General features: G+C 41.8%; 1 protein-coding gene across 1 annotated transcript in view; it reads left to right on the forward strand.

The window, feature by feature from the left end:
• DOCK8 (dedicator of cytokinesis 8) overlaps nt 1–26,115 on the forward strand; it is a 515,743-nt gene that overhangs the window by 388,960 nt on the left and 100,668 nt on the right. Inside the window, exon 44 of the mRNA XM_053699981.1 lies at nt 4,639–4,728. Within this exon, the coding sequence (XP_053555956.1) occupies nt 4,639–4,728 (90 nt within the window). The remainder of the gene's footprint in view (nt 1–4,638; nt 4,729–26,115) is intronic.

A 26,115-nucleotide genomic window follows, 5' to 3' on the forward strand; every position in this document is an offset into this window, starting at 1 on the left:
GTCAAAAAGCAACTTCTACCTCTCTTTCTTTTTGGCTTAAAAGCATTATCCGATTGGCTTATGAGACTGCCGGACGGCAGCCTCCTGAAAGAATCACAGCTCATTCCACTAGGGCTGTGGCTTCCACATGGGCCTTCAAGAACGAGGCTTCTGTTGACCAGATATGTAAGGCAGCGACTTGGTCTTCACTGCACACTTTTGCCAAATTTTACAAATTTGATACTTTTGCTTCTTCAGAGGCTATTTTTGGGAGAAAGGTTTTGCAAGCCGTGGTGCCTTCCATTTAGGTGACCTGATTTGCTCCCTCCCTTCATCCGTGTCCTAAAGCTTTGGTATTGGTTCCCACAAGTAAGGATGACGCCGTGGACCGGACACACCTATGTTGGAGAAAACAGAATTTATGCTTACCTGATAAATTACTTTCTCCAACGGTGTGTCCGGTCCACGGCCCGCCCTGGTTTTTTTTTTAATCAGGTCTGATGAATTATTTTCTCTAACTACAGTCACCACGGTATCATATGGTTTCTCCTATGCATATTTCCTCCTGTACGTCGGTCGAATGACTGGGGTAGGCGGAGCCTAGGAGGGATCATATGACCAGCTTTGCTGGGCTCTTTGCCATTTCCTGTTGGGGAAGAGAATATCCCACAAGTAAGGATGACGCCGTGGACCGGACACACCGTTGGAGAAAGTAATTTATCAGGTAAGCATAAATTCTGTTTTCTTCAAAATGTGGTGAGTCCACGGACCCACCCTTTTTGTATTTTTTATGGGGTTTTGACTAAACCTCAGACACCTCCGCACCTTGTGTTGCTTTCCTTTCTCCATTTACTTTCGGTCGAATGACTAGGGTTTATGGGTAGGGAAGTGATACTTAACAGTTTTTACTGTGGTGCTCTTTGCCTCCTCCTGCTGGTGAGGAGTGGTATTCCCAACAGTAATTAAGATGAAACTGTGGACTCACCACATCTTGAAGAAATAAATTTATCAGGTAAGCATAAATTTAGTTTTTTGTGGCACTCTGTGCTTAAGGTTGACCCACAGCTATTAATACTAACAGGACTGCTGAGGCCTAGGATCTAGATATAGATTTTATAATTCTGGATAACATGAATACACACTATTTCTCTTGTAAGATGTATCGAGTCCACGGATTCATTCTCCTTCCTAACAGGAAGTGGCAAATAGAGCACCCACAGCAGAGCTGTCTATATAGCTCCTCCCTTAGCTCCACCCCCCAGTCATTCTCTTTGCCTGCTTAACTCCTAGGAAGGGTAAAGTGAGTGTGGTGCCAAAAATGTTAGTTTTTATTTTCTCAAGCAAAAGTTTGTTATTTTAAATGGTACCGGTGTGTACTATTCACTCTCTGGCAGAAACGGGATGAAGATTTCTGCAAGGAGGATGATGATCTTAGCACTTTGTAACTAAGATCCACTGCTGTTCCCACAGAGGCAAAGGAGTACAGGAAAACTTCCGTTGGGGGAATGGTTTGCATGCTAAGCTGCATTGAGGTATGTTCATCAATTTTTTTTCTAGACAGACTGTGATAATTCTAGAAAAGGCTGACAATATCCCCATGAGGGAAGGGTAAGCTGTATTCAGACACTTAATAGAGAATCCCAGCTTGCATAAAGGGCTCATTTGTTACTGGTGGCACTTATGTGAAAAAACGTTTTTTTATTGAAGACTTAACGTTTTTTGAGGGACTTTAAGGGGTCATTGTGGCTGATCTAAGGGTTATTAACCCACATGGCTAGTTTAGAAACACTTTGGTGTGTTTCTTTTAGGCCCCACTAACATCGAGTGAGGTGGGAGGGGCCTATTTTCGCGCCTCAGTTGCGCAGTTTCCTTTACTATGAAGACATCCAGCTGCTTCTCCAGAGGGTCCTGCTGTGTTTGAGGGCCTAAAAGAAGGTTTTTCCCCACAAATCTATCCTAAAGGGCAGGTAGCTGTGGCAAGCTGCTGAACGTTTTTATACCGGTTTTAGACGTTTTGTCAATCCGGTTTTTACATTAAGGGGTTAATCGTTTATTTGGCTGGCTGTGCAAACTTACTAAGGCTTTATGATTCTACTGTAAACATTTCGTAAAGTTTACTGCTTTTTTACACTGTTTTGCAGAGTTTGTGCATTTTTTTTTCTCTTAAAGGCACAGTATCGTTTTTTTCTAAGTATTTTTTACTTTGAATAAAGTGTTTTCCAAGCTTGCTTGTTTCATTACTAGCCTGTTTAACATGTCTAACACCAAGGAAAATCCTTGTTCAATGTGTTTAGAAGCCATTGTGGAACCCCCTCTTAGAATGTGTCCCACTTGCACTGATATGTCTATAAATTATAACGAGCGTATTATAGCACTTAAAAATATAGCAATAGATGATTCTCAGAAAGAAGGAATTGAGGGTTTGCCATCTAGCTCTCCCCTAGTGTCACAACCAGTAACGCCCGCACAAGTGACGCCAAGTACCTCTAGTGCGTCGACTTCATTTACTTTACAAGACATGGCCACAGTTATGAATACAACCCTCACAGCGGTTTTATCTAAACTGCCTGTTTTACAAGGAAAGCGTGACAGCTCTGGGTTAAGAACAAATGCTGAGCCTTCTGACGCTTTAGTAGCCGTATCCGATATAACCTCACAATGTTCTGAAGTAGGGGTAAGGGATTTGCTATCTGAGGGAGAGATTTCTGATTCAGGAAAGACCCTCCCTCAGACAGATTCTTATACGACGGCCTTTAAATTTAAGCTTGAACACCTCTGCTTGTTACTCAGGGAGGTGTTAGCGACTCTGGATGATTGTGACCCTATAGTGGTCCCAGAGAAATTGTGTAAAATGGACAAATACTTAGAGGTTCCTGTTTATGTTTTTCCAGTCCCTAAGAGGATTGTGAATATTGTTACTTAGGAGTGGGATAGGTATACCGTTCGCTCCCCCTCCTGTTTTTAAGAAAATGTTTCCCATATCTGACACCATGCAGGACTCGTGGCAGACGGTTCCTAAGGTGGAGGGAGCTGTTTCTACTCTCGCTAAGCGTACAATTATACCTATTGAAGACAGTTGTGCTTTCAAAGATCCTATGGATAAAAAATTAGAGGGTCTCCTGAAGAAAATTTTTGTTCATCAAGGTTTTCTTCTCCAACCTATTGCGTGCATTGTTCCTGTAACTACTGCGGCTGCTTTCTGGTTCGAGGCTTTAGAAGAGGCTCTTCAGATGGAGACTCCATTAGAGGATGTTATGGATAGAATTAAGGCCCTTAAGTTGGCTAATTCTTTCATTACAGATGCCGCTTTCCAACTGGCTAAATTAGCGGCAAAGAATTCAGGTTTTGCCATTGTAGCACGCAGGGCGTTATGGCTTATTTCCTGGTCTGCTGATGTGTCATCAAAACTGTCATCTGAACTGAAAGAGATTATTTCAGACATCACTGGAGGGAAAGGCCACACCCTCCCTCAGGATAAAACAAATAAAATGAGGACCAAACAAAATAATTTTCGGAACTTAAAGGGTGGTCCCACTTCAGCTTCCCCTGCTGCAAAGCAAGAGGGGAATTTTGCCCAATCCAAGTCAGTCTGGAGACCTAACCAGGCTTGGAACAAAGGTAAACAGGCCAAGAAGCCTGTTGCTGCCTCCAAGACAGCATGAAGGGGTAGCCCCCGATCTGGGACCGGATCTAGTAGGGGGCAGACTCTCTCTCTTCGCTCAGGCTTGGGCAAGAGATGTTCACGATTCCTGGGCATTAGAAATTGTGTCCCAGGGATATCTTCTGGACTTCAAAGACTTCCCCCAAAGGGGGAGATTTCACGTTTCTCAATTGTCTGCAAACCAGACAAAGAGAGAGGCGCTCTTACGCTGTGTAGAAGACCTACATACCATGGGAGTAGGTCTTACAAGCAGCCAAAGATTTCCGTCAAACATCTTTGTTGTTTGTTGTTTATTCTGGTAAGCGGAGAGGCAAAAAGCTACGACTACCTCTCTTTCTTTTTGGCTGAAAATCATCATCCGTTTGGCTTATGAGACTGCTGGTCAGCAGCCTCCTGAAAGGGTTACTGCTCATTCTACTAGAGCAGTGGATTCCACATGGGCTTTTAAAAATGAGGCTTCTGTTGAACTGATTTGTAAGGCTGCGACTTGGTCTTCGCTTCATACTTTTTCCAAATTTTCCAAATTCGATACTTCTGCTTCTTCAGAGGCTATTTTTGGGAGTCAGTCACCTCTGCACCCTATAGTTTCTCCTTTTTCTTCCTAGCCTTCGGTCGAATGTATGGCTGAATCCGTTGACTCGATACATCACAAGAGAAAGAAATTTATCAGGTAAGCATAAATTCTGTTTTTTTTTTATGTACGTAGGATTATATATATATTGCATATATTAGAGGGAGTGTAGGGCAAAGGTACAAAATGCAGAAATTACAGATACATTTTTTTTAACTTAAATTGTGGTTTAAATGCAGAGAGCACAACCATGTATACAATAACTGTAGCATTGTAGTGAGAGAAGTTATTTTTTACACCCCTTCCTATAGTAGAAAATAACCATCTCAATGGATGAAAAGGACAAGTTTGAAACCCAGATTAATTTATTTAATAGATGCATGTTGGTTACTGTATCTAATGTACTATTCTTGTGTTCATATTGCAGGGATTTTATGGCCAGTGTTTTGGAGAAGATGCTGTAGAAGTGATTAAGGACTCAACTCCTGTAGACAAAACAAAGCTGAATCCTGCCAAGGTACATTCTAGCTCATACATATTTGTAGGGTTGCCAGCTGCCCTCCACAAAAATACTGGACAATCTGTCGGAAAATGGGCACAATGATAGGTGAGGTCACACAAGGGCCCCCTAAAAGCTCTACCTTAGCCTCCACTCTTGGTCCCACAATGTATATTTTTCATAACTGAGAAGTAATTTTACCCCTTGGCTGCCAGTAACATACAAATCAGTCATTTTACATCTTTGGCTGCCAGTAACATACGTAAATAGAAGTAATTGGGCTTTGCATCACTTTTTTCGGATGCATATTTCTAATGCATTTAGGCATAGGAGGCCTTTTATATTCAGCTAACACTCAAGGACTTTACATTTCAGTGTACAGTAGTTTGTGAAGATTGTACTGGACAGCTTGCTTAAAGGGACAGAAAACTCAGATTTTTTTATTTCATGATTTTGGGTGCAGGAGCTGAGCCTACCTAGCTATGATACCGAAATAATGAAGCAAATTAGATAATAGAAGTAAATTGGAAAGTTTAAAATATTATGGTCTATTTGAATCATGAAATAAAAAATTTGGGATTTCCTGTCCCTTTAAATACTGGACTGCCCGATTGAGTACTGGATACCTGGCAACCTTACTTTTTCTATTTCTTAGTTTATCAGCATGTAGTAAATATAACACTGGGGCTATTTGGTCAAAAGTAGTGTGTACACCAGGACTTTCTTTCTATGTTTTTTAAAGTGTTAGCCCTGTTGTAGATTTAAAAACAAATAATAATAATCAGATAAAGTGTATAACTGTAATAACAAATATGCCACTGTAAAAGATGACATATAAAGTATCATAGCCACATTTCTTTCATGTAATTAGCAAGAGTCCATGAGCTAGTGACGTATGGGATATACATTCTTACCAGGAGGGGCAGAGTTTCCCAAACCTTAAAATGCCTACAAATACACCCCTCACCACACCCACAATTCAGTTTTACAAACTTTGCCTCCCGTGGAGGTGGTGAAGTAAGTTTGTGCTAGATTCTACGTTGATATGCGCTTCGCAGCAGGCTGGAGCCCGGTTTTCCTTTCAGAGTGCAGTGAATGTCAGAGAGATGTGAAGAGAGTATTGCCTATTTGAATTCAATGGTCATTTTTTCTTACCTTAAAAATTGTTTCAATTGACTTTTTTCCCTGTGGGCCGTTAGGCTCGCGGGGGCTGAAAATGCTTCAATTTATTGCGTCATTTTTGGCGCACACTTTTTTGGTGCAAAAATTTTTGTCATTTCCGGCGCCATAATTGACGCCGGAAGTTGTTCGTGATTGCGTCATTTTTTTGACGTTTTTGCGCCAAAAATTTCGGCGTCACCGGATGTGGCGTCATTCTTAGCACCAAAAATTTTTTAGGCGTTATACTTAGCGCCAAAAATGTGGGCGTCATTCTTGTCTCCACCTTTTTTTCACATTATTTCAGTCTCATTTTTCATTGCTTCTGGTTGCTAGAGGCTTGTTCATTGGCATTTTTTCCCATTCCTGAAACTGTCATTTAAGGAATTTGATAAATTTTTGCTTTATATGTTGTTTTTTCTTTTACATATTGCAAGATGTCTCAAATTGACCCTGGATCAGAATCTACTTCTGGAAAGACGCTGCCTGATGCTGGTTCTACCAAAGTTAAGTGCATTTGTTGTAAACTTGTGGTAACTGTTCCTCCGGCTGTAGTTTGTGATGAATGTCATGATTAACTTGCTAATGCAGATAGTATTTCCATTAGTAATATTCCATTACCTGTTGTTGTTCTCTCAACATCTAATGCTCAGGATGTTCCTGTTAATATAAAAGAATTTGTTTCTAAATCTATTAGGAAGGCTCTGTCTGTTATTCCTCCTTCCAGTAAACGTAAAAGGTCTTTTAAAACTTCTCATATTTCAGATGAATTTTTAAATGACCGTCATCATTCTGACTTGTCTGTTTCTGATGAGGATTTAACAGGTTCAGAAGATTCTGTCTCAGATATTAACACTGATAAATCTTCATATTTATTTAAAATGGAATATATTCGTTCTTTACTTAAAGAAGTTTTAATCGCATTAGATATGGAGGAGTCTAGTCTAAGCATTTAAATTCGTTTTTTAAACCTCCTATAGTTATTCCAGAAGTTTTTCCAGTCCCTGATGCTATTTCTGAAGTAATTTCTAGGGAATGGAATGATCTGGGTACTTCATTTACTCCTTCTCAAAGGTTTAAGAAATTGTATCCTGTGCCATCTGACAGATTAGAGTTTTGGGACAAAATCCCTAAAATTGATGGGGCTATCTCTACTCTTGCTAAACGTACTACTGTTCCTACGGCGGATAGTACTTCCTTTAAGGATCCTTTAGATTGGAAGATTGAATCCTTTCCAAGGAAAGCTTATTTATGTTCAGGTAATCTTCTTAGACCTGCTATTTCTTTGGCTGATGTTGCTGCCGCTTCCACTTTCTGGTTGGAGGCTTTAGCGCAACAAGTGTCAGACCATAATACTCATAGCATTGTTAAACTTCTTCAACATGCTAATAACTTTATTTGTGATGCCATCTTTGATATCATTAGAATTGATGTCAGGTATATGTCTTTAGCTATTTTAGCCAAAAGAGCTTTATGGCTTAAAACTTGGAATGCAGATATGTCTTCTAAGTCAACTTTGCTTTCTCTTTCTTTCCAAGGTAATAAATTATTTGGTTCTCAGTTGGATTCTTTTATTTCAACTGTTACTGGGGGGAAAGGAACTTTTTTGCCTCAGGACAAAAAATCTAAAGGTAAATACAGGGCTGCTAATCGTTTTCGTTCCTTTCGTCAGAATAAGGAACAGAAGCCTGACCCTTCCCCTAAAGGAACGGTTTCTGTGTGGAAACCTTCTCCAATCTGGAATAAATCCAAGCCCTTTAGAAAGTCAAAACCAGCTCCCAAGTCCACATGAAGGTGCGGCCCTCATTCCAGCACAGCTGGTAGGGAGCAGGTTACGATTTTTCAAAGACATTTGGATCAATTCGATTCACAGTCTTTGGATTCAGAACATTGTTTCACCAGGGTACAGAATAGGTTTCAAGGTAAGGCCGCCTGCGAGAAGATTTTTTCTCTCTTGCATTCCAATAAACCCAGTGAAGGCTCAGGCATTTCTGAAATGTGTTTCAGATCTAGAGTTGGCTGGAGTAATTATGCCAGTTCCAGTTGTAGAACAGGGTCTGGGGTTTTACTCAAATCTATTCATTGTACCAAAGAAGGAGAATTCCTTCAGACCAGTTCTGGATCTAAAGATATTGAATCGTTATGTAAGGATACCAACATTCAAAATGGTAACTATAAGGACTATTCTGCCTTTTGTTCAGCAATGGCATTATATGTCCACAATAGATTTACAGGATGCATATCTTCATATTCCGATTCATCCAGATCACTTTCAGTTTCTGAGATTCTCTTTTCTAGACAAGCATTACCAGTTTGTGGCCCTTCCGTTTGGCCTAGCAACAGCTCCAAGGATCTTTTCAAAGGTTCTTGGTGCCCTTCTATCTGTAATCAAAGAACAGGGTATTGCAGTATTTCCTTATTTGGACGATATCTTGGTACTTGCTCAGTCTTCACATTCTGCAGAATCTCATACGACTCGACTTGTGTCGTTTCTTCAAAGACATGGTTGGAGGATCAATTTACCAAAGAGTTCCTTGATTCCTCAGACAAGAGTAACCTTTTTAGGTTTCCAAATAAATTCAGTGTCCATGACCTTGTCTCTAACAGAAAAGAGACGTCTGAAATTGGTTTCAGCTTGTCGAAACCTTCAGTCTCAATCATTCCCTTCGTTAGCTTTGTGCATGGAAATTCTAGGTCTCATGACTGCTGCATCGAACGCGATCCCCTTTGCTCGTTTTCACATGCGACCTCTTCAGCTTTGTATGCTGAACCAGTGTTGCAGGGATTATACAAAGATATCGCAATTAATATCCTTAAATCCAAATGTTCGACACTCTCTGACGTGGTGGATAGATCACCATCGTTTAGTCCAAGGGGCTTCTTTTGTTCGTCCAACCTGGACTGTGATCTCAACAGATGCAAGTCTGACAGGTTGGGGAGCTGTATGGGGATCTCTGACAGAGCAGGGGGTCTGGGAATCTCAGGAGGCGAGATTACCAATCAACATTTTGGCTTCTCATCTAAACAAGAAACTTCCCAGGTATCTGTCCAGATCCAGGGATCCTCAGGCGGAGGCAGTGGACGCGTTGTCGCTTCCCTGGAATTATCATCCTGCTTATATCTTTCCGCCTCTAGTTCTTCTTCCAAAAGTGATTTCCAAAATTCTAATGGAACGTTCATTTGTACTGCTGGTGGCTCCAGCATGGCCTCACAGGTTTTGGTATGCGGATCTCATTCGGATGGCCACTTGCCAACCTTGGACTCTTCCGTTAAGACCAGACATTCTATCTCAAGGCCCTTTTTTCCATCAGGATCTCAAATCATTAAATTTGAAGGTATGGAGATTGAACGCTTGATTCTTAGTCATAGAGGTTTCTCTGACTCAGTAATTAATACTATGTTACAGGCTCGTAAATCTGTGTCTAGGAAGATTTATTATCAAGTCTGGAAGACTTACATTTCTTGGTGTTCTTCTCATAAATTCTCCTGACATTCTTTTAGAATTCCTAGAATTTTACAGTTTCTTCAGGATGGTTTGGATAAAGGTTTGTCTGCAAGTTCCTTAAAAGGACAAATTTCTGCTCTTTCTGTTCTTTTTCACAGAAAGATTGCTAATCTTCCTGATATTCATTGTTTTGTACAGGCTTTGGTTCGTATTAAGCCTGTCATTAAGTCAATTTCTCCTCCTTGGAGTCTTAATTTGGTTCTGAGGGCTTTACAAGCTCTTCCGTTTGAACCTATGCATTCTCTGGATATTAAATTACTTTCTTGGAAAGTTCTGTTCCTTTTGGCCATCTCTTCTGCTAGAAGAGTTTCTGAGTTATCTGCTCTTTCTTGTGAATCTCCTTTTCTGATTTTTCATCAGGATAAGGCGGTGTTGCGGACTTCATTTAAATGTTTACCTAAGGTTGTGAACTCTAACAACATTAGTAGAGAAATTGTTGTTCCTGCATTATGTCCTAATCCTAAGAATTCTCTGGAGAGATCTTTATATTCTTTGGATGTAGTAAGAGCTTTAAAATATTATGTTGAAGCTACTAAAGATTTTAGAAAGACTTCTAGTCTATTTGTTTTCTTTTCTGGTTCCAGGAAAGGTCAGAAGGCCTCCGCCATTTCTTTGGCGTCTTGGTTAAAGTCTTTGATTCATCATGCTTATGTCGAGTCGGGTAAAACTCCGTCTCAAAGGATTACAGCTCATTCTACTAGGTCAGTTTCTACTTCCTGGGCGTTTAGGAATGAAGCTTCTGTTGATCAGATTTGCAAAGCAGCAACTTGGTCTTCTTTGCATACTTTTACTAAATTCTACCATTTTGATGTTTTCTCTTCTTCTGAAGCAGTTTTTGGAAGAAAAGTACTTCAGGCAGCTGTTTCAGTTTGATTCTTCTGCTTATAATTTCATTTTTTTTTTCATTATTAAGATTAAAACTTTTGTTTTGGGTTGTGGATTATTTTTCAGCGGAATTGGCTGTCTTTATTTTATCCCTCCCTCTCTAGTGACTCTTGCGTGGAAGTTCCACATCTTGGGTATTTATTATCCCATACGTCACTAGCTCATGGACTCTTGCTAATTACATGAAAGAAAACATAATTTATGTAAGAACTTACCTGATAAATTCATTTCTTTCATATTAGCAAGAGTCCATGAGGCCCACCCTTTTTGTGGTGGTTATGATTTTTTGTATAAAGCACAATTATTCCAATTCCTTATTTTTTGATGCTTTCGCTCCTTTCTTATCACCCCACTTCTTGGCTATTCGTTAAACTGAATTGTGGGTGTGGTGAGGGGTGTATTTGTAGGCATTTTAAGGTTTGGGAAACTTTGCCCCTCCTGGTAGGAATGTATATCCCATACGTCACTAGCTCATGGACTCTTGCTAATATGAAAGAAATGAATTTATCAGGTAAGTTCTTACATAAATTATGTTTTTTCTTCTTAAATGGGAAGAGTCAACAACTGCATTCATTACTTATGGGAATTCAAAACCTGACCACCAGAATTAGGCAAAGACACCCCCGCCAAAGGCTTAAATACCTCCCCCACTTCCCTCATCCCCCAGTCATTCTTTGTCTTTCGTCACAGGAGGTTGGCAGAGAAGTGTCAGAAGTTGAAGATAGTCTCTTATGGAGGGTAGTACTCTTCGGAATGGGACTGGAGTTTTAAGTAATCCTGTCAGCCTCTCAGTGAGAGCATGGATGAAAGTTAGAGTCCGGAGATGCAGGGAATGTCGTCTCTGCGAAACCATCCCTATTCATGTTAACAGCTTTTTGGCAATCAGCGTTGAAGAGTTTTGCTGCCTGCCTCTATTCTCTCAAGTCCATGTCAGAAGCGATGCTGCTATCTGTCACACTTGAAAGGCCGTGTTCCTGTTTCACGGCGTAGATTCCGGTAAGATCATTTTATTTTATTTCAATATGGGAATGTAATGTTAACGAAAGAAGTCAGGATCCCAGTGGGACTCCTTTTATCTTATGGAATCAAGGGTTAATATCTCCTGCGGGGGGTTCTAGAACAGGGGGGACTTTATTCATGTTTGTTATGTGATTCTGTCTGCTAAATGTGTAGTGATACTTGGGCTCAGAGCTATTCGGAACATAACAGCCTATCATGAGATTGCGCAGTCCTTTTGGACCGGCGCTTTTTTTTTGTTGCTAAGCTTACCGGGTGTGGTCACGTTGTATTTCCATTTCCGTACTTTGACCTAGTGACGACCGAGCGAGTTTGTTCATTGGTAGTCTGGTTCACAGGAGGTGGTGAGTGCCCCAGCCATTGGGGGTGTAAGGTGCCGTTTAGCTTTTGTCCATATTTACAATCTCCAAATTTATATTTGCAATCTCCAAGTTATGGATTATGATTTTTTTAGAGACGGACATCTCCGATTCGGAGTATACGTCTTGTGAGGAGTATGAAAAGGTCCGGGTTATCCATGCCCATCAGTTCCGATTGCCGTACTAGAGTACTCTCTTTCCCTGGTTCAGGGAGCGTAGAGAGCATTGAGCCATCTGCCCCTGAGGATTCAATGTCCAGTGAGGCGCGTGCCCCAGAACATTCTTTTGCTATGCAAGCAGGTGTCCTTATGGCCGTTACTCCGTCTCCGGAAGGTGGCCTGTTTTCTCCAGAGGTTACAGCACGGTTCCGCATGGCCAAATCTATGGCGCTGGCGCATTTATATCTCCCAAGAGAAGTTTTTCTAAGATACTGTCCGTGTTCTGTTAACCAGAACAGTCAGTTCGCCTTAGTCAGTTTGACCTTCTGGGGAAGCGATGGCCTCTGAGGCTTCAGTGGTCCCTCCTTCGGGGCCGGGGTCGTCCATCGATCAGGCGGGGGGAATGTTTTGCCTTAATTTATAGACTGGCACGACTTTGTGTACTACTAAGGCATGTTTTGGCGGTGCTGGAGGATTCCAGTCCTACTGGATCGAGGGATCCTTATTCTTCTGTGCCGGAGTGCAAACTAGGTTAGACGTTTGGGGATGAAACCAATCTCCTTCACATTGCCGTCTTTCTTTTTATTATATCTGTTCCAGTTCTGTGCTTAGGAGATTGGGGCCTCTAATCGGCTGGTTCCGTTGGAGTGCCCATTCTCCTTGGGCGGGTGCTGCCTTCATTTTATTTGATCCGGTTAGGATGTGTTTAATTTGTTTTATGAAGCTCATGTTTGTTATAGTTTCCTGATACTTGTGATTTTGTGGTCACGTGGGCACTTCCTCGTAAGTTGTGCAGTACTATATAATGCATAGTTATGTTTATAGTTTATGTTATCGATCCCTTCGGGAGGTTTTCCTTGGACCAGGGACAGTTTCAGAGGTCTTCTGCCAGGCGGGTCCTGGTCGGGCACTGGATGCTGTTCCTTACGGTTCATGTCACCCAGGTGGTGCCAGTGTACTAGTTACCCTGTCGGGTGCTGAGTTGTTCACTTGGATAAGTGTTCGTGTTTTCTTGTTGCCTCCATGTTAGAAGATGGAGGGCTACTTAGCAGGACTAAGTGGCCTAAGGGATAACTACCCTGCCTAGTAAGGGCCCACTTCCCATTTTCTACTTTTGTGTGGGCTTTTTCTGTGGTAGCATGTCTGTTTACTAAACTCAAGATAGGAGTTGGAATCCTATTCCATGTGCTACTCTTTAGGGGTTCCAGGATGGGTCTACTAAGGCTCATTGTGAGAGGCCTTTGGCCTGGGACCTGAGGTTTTCTCCATTCCCTGGGGTTTGGAGGTTTGAATGACCTCTAGGCGTCGGGGGTACCAGTTGGATAGCGATTTTAGTTTTTTCCCTTGGTATCTTCAGAATGTCTACATTTTGTGGCTACTGCCAGACACCTCTTGTAGGTTACTTGAAACTACTACCGGGCTTCACACTAATCCAGAACAAGAAAAAGGGAAATATGAAAATATGCAGCCGGGGTCACGTAAATGAATAAAACCAAAATTTATTGGAGACACTTAAAAACATAGTGAGCCGTAGCTCAATGCTGGCATTCCGGGGTCAGAGAACGGCAACTGCAGACATGTTTTGTGTGGCTCCACCACAGTTGACCAGCAGTGATCAAGTGTGGTGGAGCCACACGAAAAATGTCTGCAGTTGCCGTTCTGTGACCCCAGAATGCCAGCATTGAGCTACAGCTCACTTTGTTTTTAAGTGTCTCCAATAAATTTTGTTTTTTTTCATTTACGTGACCCCGGCTACATATTTTCATATTTCCCTTTTTCTTTTTCTGGATTGGTGTGAAGCCCGGAAGTAGCTGCAAGTTCCCTGGATTGTTTTGCACCCTGGACGGAGGTGCTCTTGCTGGGCTCCCTTCCCGGAAGAATCGAACAGCTGATTGTGCCAACACTGAAGACACAGTGCTCGATAGACACGGACCCCCAGGATTGGTAAGCACCACTGTTTCATTGTATCTACCTCTTGTAGGTTGCTGGGACTTCTAACCCCCTTCTTGGGTGGTTGGGTCATCAGTGTTTGGAGGTTCGGATTTGCTCCTTTTTCTTCCTCCTTTACTATGTTGCGCTCTTCTATAGGAAAGCAGGGGTTGGGATTCTTCCCCTTTGTTTTTCCCCAGCATTCTCCTTGGTCGACTTGTCTGCCAGTAGTTGTGAGGCTCCCACCGTTTTTTTCCTGTGAAGTACAGGATTTCCAGGAGGCTGACCCTGTAAGACATTAGCGTCTTCTCATCCTTTGGACTGGTTCGGAGCCTGTCCCTTGTACCCGTTGTTTAGAGGAGAGTGTTCCCTTTTGACTCTGGATTTGCAGCAGAGGGTCCTGGAGCCCTTTGCACCTCAGGGTGCTGGTTGCCCTCTTTTTAAACCTGTTAAGAGGTCTTCTTGGCCTCTTGGTCTGAATATTTTTGATAGTCCAATGTCCAGGGACATTAGGATGTGGTATGCACTGCCCAGGGTGCTCTCCTCTGTATGAGGTCACTTGATGGTTCTTCAGGGGTTAGAAAATAGACCGGTCTCGGGTTCTGAGGTCTGGCTTATGGCCTTGTATCTTGTTTGAGATTTCGGAGTCCGGATCTGGCTCGGTCCTAGGCGGTTCAGTTCAAACTTTTTGGTTCTGCAACTTCCGCTTGTCCCTTCAGGAACGATTTGGCATCTAGTTTTTAGGGCTAGTTTTTTCTGTCTCTCAGGCGAGACCTTACGGCTGTTGTCAGGGGCAGCTTTTGCGCCTTGATGTGGGCTCGTGGTTGTTGTTTTCACCTGAGCTGTCGGTACTTTTCAGTGGTTTTTATCATTTCTCTCTCTTCGCCAGGCCTCTGGCTGGGGAAGCGGTTTCTTTACGTTTACCTTCCTTTGGGGAGGTCCTTGCAGAGTTACAGTTTCCATGATGCCTCATAGCTCTTCTCGTCTGCGTGCATGAGTTCTTGGGGCTGGATTCTGGTTCTGGGATTCTGTTGTTCAGTGTCCTATCTCCCTTGTTGGGAGTGGTTCCTTATTTGGAATGGAGCTGTGTAGGGGTCCTGGATCCCGAGCATGCAGTTTTTCTGTTCTGACAAGCTAATTTAAGTGTTGGTCAGAGTTGTTCTCCCATGGGTTTGTTCCTTTCAGGCCCTCCCTTTTTCTTCTGAGGTGCGGTTCGGAGACTTTTGTATTCTTTGTATCCGGACGTTGCCAATTTGTTGTACTGGGTCCGTTTTCTCAGAGGGGGGGTTGGGGAGCTGGCTGCTCTGTTGTGCCATGTGTGCTTCCGGGTGCTACTGGTCTGAGTGGCCTAAGAGTCATCTCTCTGCCTAGTAGCGGTTTGATTTGTGCTGTGGCAGATTTCTAACTCTGGTCATCCCTCCACTGGTTGCTTATGTTGCTGGTGTTGGATTTTCGTCTTAGGACTTGGCTCCTAGTAGGTAAATGTTGTCGATATTTTTCAGCAGTCTCTGGGGATAGTCCCGTGTCGGGTTATGGTCAGCTTTGCTGTCTTGAGGCTGGAGTTCAGCGAATTCTTGTTCAGAGGTGGCTATGTGAGATAGCACCTTTCTCTGATAGGATAACCGTCCTTGTCTGCGAGTTCTGAATTTTCTATCTCTGATTAACTAGTTTAGCTTTTGTGTTTGTTAGACTAGGGTACATTGGGGAGCTTGTGGCTTCCTTGTGGCGCCATACTTCGTATGGTGTTGAGTCAGAGATCTGAGGATAGTCCTTGGGTTTTTCTCGTGATCACGCTTTCTAGGTGTAATATTGATCCCTGGCTTATGTCCTCCTAGGGAGTTTTTCCCTGGGCGGTTGTCTTTAGCCAACTTGGGTTTGCTTAGTCGTTTTGAGGTTTCTTTCTTTACTTGGTGGTCCTTTGTCATCTTCTAGGTCCTCCATTTTCCCCCTCGGGGGATGGTGAAGGTTCTTCCTTCAGGTCGGGGGTTAATTCTGTGGGATCAGAAGGCCCGCAGGTCTTGGATCCTTGGGGGCTTTTTCTGCTTAATGGTTCTAGGGACCTGAGTGGTCTCTAGTTCTGCCTTGTAGGTTATTTAACTTATGGGCAGTTACTGGGCCCTTTCAATTTTTTTTGTAGGGTGTTGGGTGATTCCAGGCTGTGGTGCCCTTCGAAGGGGCCGCCTTCTGTACCCGCCCTTTTTGTTTGGATTCAGTGTCCACTATAGCTTGGGTATTGTTTTCCCAAAAGTAATGAATGCAGCTGTGAACCAGTGTATAAAAAAGTGCAGAGAGGTAGTATCATGATTTATATGTCCATTGTTGCAAGTTGATATTTATTTTTCTTTCATACAGGTGGTAAGAGTCCACAATCCATTACTCCTGAGAATTACTCTTCCCTACACTAGGAGATGGGAAAGATTCCCAAACCCCATGAACTCTATAAAACCCCTCCCACTTCACTGGTAACCAAGTCTTGTCTTTGCCTCTGCTGGAGGAAATTGAAGAATGAAGATGTGCATTTGATTCTTCAGTGAGAGGGGTTCTGAGACTCTGTTGAGTCCCATTTCCCCTCAGAGTACAGTGATTGTTGGAGTATTGGCAGTGGCATGTATTTCACCTATTGTGATTTAGTCACAAGCCTTTACAAGGATGTCGCAGGGAATTGTCATTTGCCTCTTTCTGTTGTTTTGTGGATATACTCCTATTCCAGATCTTCTACTGTTGTGTTTTAGCACTGGTTTTGGCTTCCTTCTGCTTCCAGTAACAGAGTGCCAATTGGTAAGTACTTTTTTTTTTAATGTTATATTTGGCACTCTGTAAGTCTGTTAGGTTATTGTTTTATATATATATATATATATATATATATATATATATATATATATATATATATATATATATATATATATATATATATATATATAACCTTGGGACAGTTATATATTTTGTAGGTAATTCCCCTTTATTATTAAGTATTTATAATTCATATTTTTGGCCACATAGATTTTTGTACACTTTTCATGCGTATTTATTTTAAACACACACTAGTTTTTTTCACGTGTACGTTTTCTGACCTGTGCGTGTCAGAGTTATAGTGTACGTTTTGGCGTACTTTTTTACTTTATATGACACATCTTGTTTCTTATGTACGCTATTTAGATAACAGGTAAACTGTGTACTACTGCATCTCTGCTTTTATCATTTTTGAATTTATAAAATTAAATCCTTTCAGAAAGGGTGATTGTTTCCCTTTCTTTAAAGCTTTTTTGTAATGAGGATATTACCATTTAGCTGTGTGCTTGTTTTTTTCTGCACTTAACATCTGTATAAGTTACTTGCAGTTATGGAGCTTTCTGACTCTGTCCCTAAATCTGCCTTTGAACCTGGGTCATTTGAACACATTTTTTTAGTGTTGTGTTTATATTATTTAAAAGCTGAGGTTTTAATCTCAAGATAAACAACCTTTGATCAATCCCAAATTATACTGCTGATTCAATATTCTCCTTGTATTAACACAGTACTGTGTCGGAGGAAGCAGTCTCCCACCTCACCCTGTCTGTTCAGCAATATAGCTATATCACAAACGTCATAAGACCTTCATTAATGTGCAGTACCGGTCCTTGGGGAAACCTCGTTGACCACTAGATGCATACATATAATGCTCCGGTAGATATGGTTAATTACTTTCAAGTATCTTCGGGCCGTCGCGGGTCCCCTCTTCGGTCTGTTCAAAGTCGGTGGGTGACGTCATCATCCTGTGGCAAGTGAGGGTGGGAGTGGTTCAAGCTTGGGGAATCCTCTATGACGTGCTTCACTTGAACTTCCAAACACGGCAATCCAATATCCCAAAGAGGAGCACTCTCAGACGAGGGTTAAAAAAATTATTTATTGAAGCAATCTTAAAATATTTACATGCTGTATGGTATACAGAGCGGCAGTAGCTATTCGAGGAGTGAGCTCCTCTCTCCACCCACACTGGCACTCTGTATACCATACAGCATGTGGATGTTTTAAGATTGCTTCAATAAAGAATTGTTTTTAACCTTCGTCTGAGAGTGCTCCTCTTTGGGATATTTAATCTCAAGATACTTTATGCAATAAATATATTAATATTCTAATGCATTCTGACCTATTGAATGTTCCTCTTGCTTCTAAGGGTGTTACTGCTCCTTCTGTTTTATAGAGGAATCCTACTGAATCCTGGGATCAAGGATTTTATACAGTGTTCAGTGTCTGAAGGGTTAGTGACCATGCCTCCTTCATGCAAACGTAAAAGGTCTGGTAATAATTTACCTTCTAGTAGCTCTAAGCCTGTAATGTCCCTTTAAGACATTCCACTTCCACCTTTTCACCTGCCTATAAAACCTCACTTCCTGAGATCTACTTTGCTTGATTATTTTGTTTGTTCTGATTGGAATACTTCACATAAATCAAGTCACTCCTGCTATCATCTCAAACTGAGTGATATTGAACTTTTGCTTATTTGAATTTAACCCTCAAAAAGGAACTTTCTAACTAACTGCTGTGGTAGCATGTCTGTTTACTAAACTCAAGATAGGAGTTGGAATCCTATTCCATGTGCTACTCTTTAGGGGTTCCAGGATGGGTCTACTAAGGCTCATTGTGAGAGGCCTTTGGCCTGGGACCTGAGGTTTTCTCCATTCCCTGGGGTTTGGAGGTTTGAATGACCTCTAGGCGTCGGGGGTACCAGTTGGATAGCGATTTTAGTTTTTTCCCTTGGTATCTTCAGAATGTCTACATTTTGTGGCTACTGCCAGACACCTCTTGTAGGTTACTTGAAACTACTACCGGGCTTCACACTAATCCAGAACAAGAAAAAGGGAAATATGAAAATATGCAGCCGGGGTCACGTAAATGAATAAAACCAAAATTTATTGGAGACACTTAAAAACATAGTGAGCCGTAGCTCAATGCTGGCATTCCGGGGTCAGAGAACGGCAACTGCAGACATGTTTTGTGTGGCTCCACCACAGTTGACCAGCAGTGATCAAGTGTGGTGGAGCCACACGAAAAATGTCTGCAGTTGCCGTTCTGTGACCCCAGAATGCCAGCATTGAGCTACAGCTCACTTTGTTTTTAAGTGTCTCCAATAAATTTTGTTTTTTTTCATTTACGTGACCCCGGCTACATATTTTCATATTTCCCTTTTTCTTTTTCTGGATTGGTGTGAAGCCCGGAAGTAGCTGCAAGTTCCCTGGATTGTTTTGCACCCTGGACGGAGGTGCTCTTGCTGGGCTCCCTTCCCGGAAGAATCGAACAGCTGATTGTGCCAACACTGAAGACACAGTGCTCGATAGACACGGACCCCCAGGATTGGTAAGCACCACTGTTTCATTGTATCTACCTCTTGTAGGTTGCTGGGACTTCTAACCCCCTTCTTGGGTGGTCGGGTCATCAGTGTTTGGAGGTTCGGATTTGCTCCTTTTTCTTCCTCCTTTACTATGTTGCGCTCTTCTATAGGAAAGCAGGGGTTGGGATTCTTCCCCTTTGTTTTTCCCCAGCATTCTCCTTGGTCGACTTGTCTGCCAGTAGTTGTGAGGCTCCCACCGTTTTTTTCCTGTGAAGTACAGGATTTCCAGGAGGCTGACCCTGTAAGACATTAGCGTCTTCTCATCCTTTGGACTGGTTCGGAGCCTGTCCCTTGTACCCGTTGTTTAGAGGAGAGTGTTCCCTTTTGACTCTGGATTTGCAGCAGAGGGTCCTGGAGCCCTTTGCACCTCAGGGTGCTGGTTGCCCTCTTTTTAAACCTGTTAAGAGGTCTTCTTGGCCTCTTGGTCTGAATATTTTTGATAGTCCAATGTCCAGGGACATTAGGATGTGGTATGCACTGCCCAGGGTGCTCTCCTCTGTATGAGGTCACTTGATGGTTCTTCAGGGGTTAGAAAATAGACCGGTCTCGGGTTCTGAGGTCTGGCTTATGGCCTTGTATCTTGTTTGAGATTTCGGAGTCCGGATCTTGCTCGGTCCTAGGCGGTTCAGTTCAAACTTTTTGGTTCTGCAACTTCCGCTTGTCCCTTCAGGAACGATTTGGCATCTAGTTTTTAGGGCTAGTTTTTTCTGTCTCTCAGGCGAGACCTTACGGCTGTTGTCAGGGGCAGCTTTTGCGCCTTGATGTGGGCTCGTGGTTATTGTTTTCACCTGAGCTGTCGGTACTTTTCAGTGGTTTTTATCATTTCTCTCTCTTCGCCAGGCCTCTGGCTGGGGAAGCGGTTTCTTTACGTTTACCTTCCTTTGGGGAGGTCCTTGCAGAGTTACAGTTTCCATGATGCCTCATAGCTCTTCTCGTCTGCGTGCATGAGTTCTTGGGGCTGGATTCTGGTTCTGGGATTCTGTTGTTCAGTGTCCTATCTCCCTTGTTGGGAGTGGTTCCTTATTTGGAATGGAGCTGTGTAGGGGTCCTGGATCCCGAGCATGCAGTTTTTCTGTTCTGACAAGCTAATTTAAGTGTTGGTCAGAGTTGTTCTCCCATGGGTTTGTTCCTTTCAGGCCCTCCCTTTTTCTTCTGAGGTGCGGTTCGGAGACTTTTGTATTCTTTGTATCCGGACGTTGCCAATTTGTTGTACTGGGTCCGTTTTCTCAGAGGGGGGGTTGGGGAGCTGGCTGCTCTGTTGTGCCATGTGTGCTTCCGGGTGCTACTGGTCTGAGTGGCCTAAGAGTCATCTCTCTGCCTAGTAGCGGAAGGTTGCAGTTTGATTTGTGCTGTGGCAGATTTCTAACTCTGGTCATCCCTCCACTGGTTGCTTATGCTGCTGGTGTTGGATTTTCGTCTTAGGACTTGGCTCCTAGTAGGTAAATGTTGTCGATATTTTTCAGCAGTCTCTGGGGATAGTCCCGTGTCGGGTTATGGTCAGCTTTGCTGTCTTGAGGCTGGAGTTCAGCGAATTCTTGTTCAGAGGTGGCTATGTGAGATAGCACCTTTCTCTGATAGGATAACCGTCCTTGTCTGCGAGTTCTGAATTTTCTATCTCTGATTAACTAGTTTAGCTTTTGTGTTTGTTAGACTAGGGTACATTGGGGAGCTTGTGGCTTCCTTGTGGCGCCATACTTCGTATGGTGTTGAGTCAGAGATCTGAGGATAGTCCTTGGGTTTTTCTCGTGATCACGCTTTCTAGGTGTAATATTGATCCCTGGCTTATGTCCTCCTAGGGAGTTTTTCCCTGGGCGGTTGTCTTTAGCCAACTTGGGTTTGCTTAGTCGTTTTGAGGTTTCTTTCTTTACTTGGTGGTCCTTTGTCATCTTCTAGGTCCTCCATTTTCCCCCTCGGGGGATGGTGAAGGTTCTTCCTTCAGGTCGGGGGTTAATTCTGTGGGATCAGAAGGCCCGCAGGTCTTGGATCCTTGGGGGCTTTTTCTGCTTAATGGTTCTAGGGACCTGAGTGGTCTCTAGTTCTGCCTTGTAGGTTATTTAACTTATGGGCAGTTACTGGGCCCTTTCAATTTTTTTTGTAGGGTGTTGGGTGATTCCAGGCTGTGGTGCCCTTCGAAGGGGCCGCCTTCTGTACCCGCCCTTTTTGTTTGGATTCAGTGTCCTCTATAGCTTGGGTATTGTTTTCCCAAAAGTAATGAATGCAGCTGTGAACCAGTGTATAAAAAAGTGCAGAGAGGTAGTATCATGATTTATATGTCCATTGTTGCAAGTTGATATTTATTTTTCTTTCATACAGGTGGTAAGAGTCCACAATCCATTACTCCTGAGAATTACTCTTCCCTACACTAGGAGATGGGAAAGATTCCCAAACCCCATGAACTCTATAAAACCCCTCCCACTTCACTGGTAACCAAGTCTTGTCTTTGCCTCTGCTGGAGGAAATTGAAGAATGAAGATGTGCATTTGATTCTTCAGTGAGAGGGGTTCTGAGACTCTGTTGAGTCCCATTTCCCCTCAGAGTACAGTGATTGTTGGAGTATTGGCAGTGGCATGTATTTCACCTATTGTGATTTAGTCACAAGCCTTTACAAGGATGTCGCAGGAACTTGTCATTTGCCTCTTTCTGTTGTTTTGTGGATATACTCCTATTCCAGATCTTCTACTGTTGTGTTTTAGCACTGGTTTTGGCTTCCTTCTGCTTCCAGTAACAGAGTGCCAATTGGTAAGTACTTTTTTTTTTAATGTTATATTTGGCACTCTGTAAGTCTGTTAGGTTATTGTTTTTTTTTATATATATATATATATATATATATATATATATATATATATATATATATATATATATATATATATATATATATATATATATATATATATATATATATATATATATAAAACCTTGGGACAGTTATATATTTTGTAGGTAATTCCCCTTTATTATTAAGTATTTATAATTCATATTTTTGGCCACATAGATTTTTGTACACTTTTCATGCGTATTTATTTTAAACACACACTAGTTTTTTTCACGTGTACGTTTTCTGACCTGTGCGTGTCAGAGTTATAGTGTACGTTTTGGCGTACTTTTTTACTTTATATTACACATCTTGTTTCTTATGTACGCTATTTAGATAACAGGTAAACTGTGTACTACTGCATCTCTGCTTTTATCATTTTTGAATTTATAAAATTAAATCCTTTCAGAAAGGGTGATTGTTTCCCTTTCTTTAAAGCTTTTTTGTAATGAGGATATTACCATTTAGCTGTGTGCTTGTTTTTTTCTGCACTTAACATCTGTATAAGTTACTTGCAGTTATGGAGCTTTCTGACTCTGTCCCTAAATCTGCCTTTGAACCTGGGTCATTTGAACACATTTTTTTAGTGTTGTGTTTATATTATTTAAAAGCTGAGGTTTTAATCTCAAGATAAACAACCTTTGATCAATCCCAAATTATACTGCTGATTCAATATTCTCCTTGTATTAACACAGTACTGTGTCGGAGGAAGCAGTCTCCCACCTCACCCTGTCTGTTCAGCAATATAGCTATATCACAAACGTCATAAGACCTTCATTAATGTGCAGTACCGGTCCTTGGGGAAACCTCGTTGACCACTAGATGCATACATATAATGCTCCGGTAGATATGGTTAATTACTTTCAAGTATCTTCGGGCCGTCGCGGGTCCCCTCTTCGGTCTGTTCAAAGTCGGTGGGTGACGTCATCATCCTGTGGCAAGTGAGGGTGGGAGTGGTTCAAGCTTGGGGAATCCTCTATGACGTGCTTCACTTGAACTTCCAAACACGGCAATCCAATATCCCAAAGAGGAGCACTCTCAGACGAGGGTTAAAAAAATTATTTATTGAAGCAATCTTAAAATATCCACATGCTGTATGGTATACAGAGCGGCAGTAGCTATTCGAGGAGTGAGCTCCTCTCTCCACCCACACTGGCACTCTGTATACCATACAGCATGTGGATGTTTTAAGATTGCTTCAATAAAGAATTGTTTTTAACCTTCGTCTGAGAGTGCTCCTCTTTGGGATATTTAATCTCAAGATACTTTATGCAATAAATATATTAATATTCTAATGCATTCTGACCTATTGAATGTTCCTCTTGCTTCTAAGGGTGTTACTGCTCCTTCTGTTTTATAGAGGAATCCTACTGAATCCTGGGATCAAGGATTTTATACAGTGTTCAGTGTCTGAAGGGTTAGTGACCATGCCTCCTTCATGCAAACGTAAAAGGTCTGGTAATAATTTACCTTCTAGTAGCTCTAAGCCTGTAATGTCCCTTTAAGACATTCCACTTCCACCTTTTCACCTGCCTATAAAACCTCACTTCCTGAGATCTACTTTGCTTGATTATTTTGTTTGTTCTGATTGGAATACTTCACAGAAATCAAGTCACTCCTGCTATCATCTCAAACTGAGTGATATTGAACTTTTGCTTATTTGAATTTAACCCTCAAAAAGGAACTTTCTAACTAATTGCTGCTTTCTACTAAAGACACTTAATCTGCACAGCCATCTGAATCCATTTCATAGATTGCCTGTCAGTCTCTCTCCTAAAGTGCAGCTCCACCACAGTATTACAGAGAATTTTCTCACAGCTGCAGCTGATTCATTCACCTGCTTCGCTAGGACTTCAACTCACCTTCCTTCCGGAAGCTACAGAACAATCTCTCAGCCTGACCAGTACTGCAACTAGCCACTCAGCTCTCAGGAAGAACTCCAGTCTCACTCCGCCATTACAGCGTTCCATGCTGCAAGGGAAAGCCAAGCACAGGCTACCGCAAGTATAACTCTGCTAATCAGATTCTCTCAAGTTGTTTCTAGTTCATATTATCAACCGTACTTACTCAGTCTTTATATTAACAATTAATCTTATGCTAAAGAACTCTATTTTTGATCTAGCTATCCATATTTGCCTCTGTGAATTTATCAGACTTGCACACTTGTTTGTCTGAATAGAATCATATTTGTCTAGCAGCATTTCCTGTGAGTTCACTCTTAGCAAAACGCTTGAAGCATATTGCCAGGTTATAATTTGTATCTCTTGGCGTTTGCAACTAGCAACACACTACAATTCTAAAAGATACAATTTATCTTACATAATAATCAAGCCTTAAATATAAATATGGACTCCCAAGCCATAAAAACAGAGTTTGAAACCTTAAACCAAAAAGTTGATTATTTGGCAAGAGCGCTCACAGACTTACAAACTGAGAACACTGCTTTAAAAAATGTTTATAAGGAAATAATAACTCCTAGAAATCTAGACCCTCCTGAACCACATATTAACCCTCCTGCAGTCTTTTCAGGAAAGAGGTCAGATTTCAGAGACTTCAAAAATTCTTGTTTGTTGCTTTTTTCTATGAAACCCGCACCTATCATACAGAAAAAATAAAGGACCTGGGCTAACCGTTTTTTTGAATCCAGTGATGAGATTTTGAATTCACTTGATGCATTTTTTTCCTTAATGGCATCACTTTATGAAGATGCCAACACACAAATAAATGCAGAGACCAAACTTAGATCTCTGAGACAGGGAAAACGTCCTGTTGAGGATTATGTCACAGAATACCAGATGTGGGCCACAGATACATTGTGGAACGACATCACATTAAGAAATCAATTAAGGCTTGGGCTTAATGACATCTTAAAAGATGAAATCTCCAGAGTAGAGATGCCTGAGACCCTAACAGGACTTATTAAGCTGGCAATCACCTTAGACCGCAGGTTAAGGGAACGCCGCACTGAGAGACTGACTTCTGACTTCTGACTCCTTATTTAAAAGACCAACTGCTACCTATATCGACAGAAACACACCAGTAAGTGTCCCCATGGAGATTGGCATTATCAAGGCTCCCCTCACACCAGAGGAAAAAGCAAGGAGACGCACCTCTAACCTATGTCTTTATTGCGATAGTAAAGATCATACAGTGGGTACTTGTCCCATTCTACAACGTACTAAGAAGGGTAAGCCATCCCATATCTATACTGTATCCCTGCAGAAACAGACTCATGCACTTACCGTTTTTCTATCTTTGCAGTGGGATCAACATCAGTTCAAGACTGAAGCTGTTATTGACTCTGGCGCATATGGTTGTTTTATGGATGCTTCCTTTGTCAGAAAAAATAAAATACCTATAATTTCAAAGCAAAACCCTCTTTTCATTAAGGTAATAGATGGATCTTTAATCCAGAAAGGACCGGTAACACACCACACCATCCCACTATTGTTACAGACAGAAGAGGGTCATGTTGAATTTCAAAGCTTTGACATCATACCCACAGCCATTCACACAGTCATCTTAGGTTTACCCTGGTTGGTAAAACACAATCCTAGTATCAACTGGGAAAAATGTAACATACATTTCACTTCTGAGTTCTGTAAAAACACATGCTTCCCACAACAAACTATAGCTACACTACAGACTACCATACCTCCTGAGTACCAGGACTTATCTGATGTGTTCAATATCAAAGAGGCTGAGACCTTACCACCCCATAGGACTTTCGACTGTCCGATTGATTTAGTTCCAGGTTCAGCTGCCCCCTTTGGTAAAATATACCCACTATCACAACAAGAGCTACAATATCTCAGAGACTACCTAGATGAAAACCTTAGAAAAGGCTTTATAGTACCTTCTGTATCTCCCGCAGCAGCGGGTATATTTTTTGTAAAGAACAAAGATCAAACATTAAGGCCAATTATAGATTATAGAGCTCTGAATGCAGTAACCATTAAAAACCGGTATCCACTTCCACTCATCCCTGAACTCCTTGAGCGCCTTAACGGTGCGTATATATTTACTAAATTAGACCTCAAGGGGGCGTATAATTTGATCAGGATTAAAGATGGGGATGAGTGGAAGACTGCGTTCAGAACCCGCTACGGGCTATTTGAATACAGAGTCATGCCCTTTGGCCTGTGCAATGCCCCAGGTACTTTCCAATATTTCATAAATGAAATATTTAAAGATCTCATTGATATCTGCGTAAT

This window comes from Bombina bombina, chromosome 2 (assembly GCF_027579735.1).
Source record: "Bombina bombina isolate aBomBom1 chromosome 2, aBomBom1.pri, whole genome shotgun sequence".
Taxonomy (NCBI): domain Eukaryota; kingdom Metazoa; phylum Chordata; class Amphibia; order Anura; family Bombinatoridae; genus Bombina; species Bombina bombina.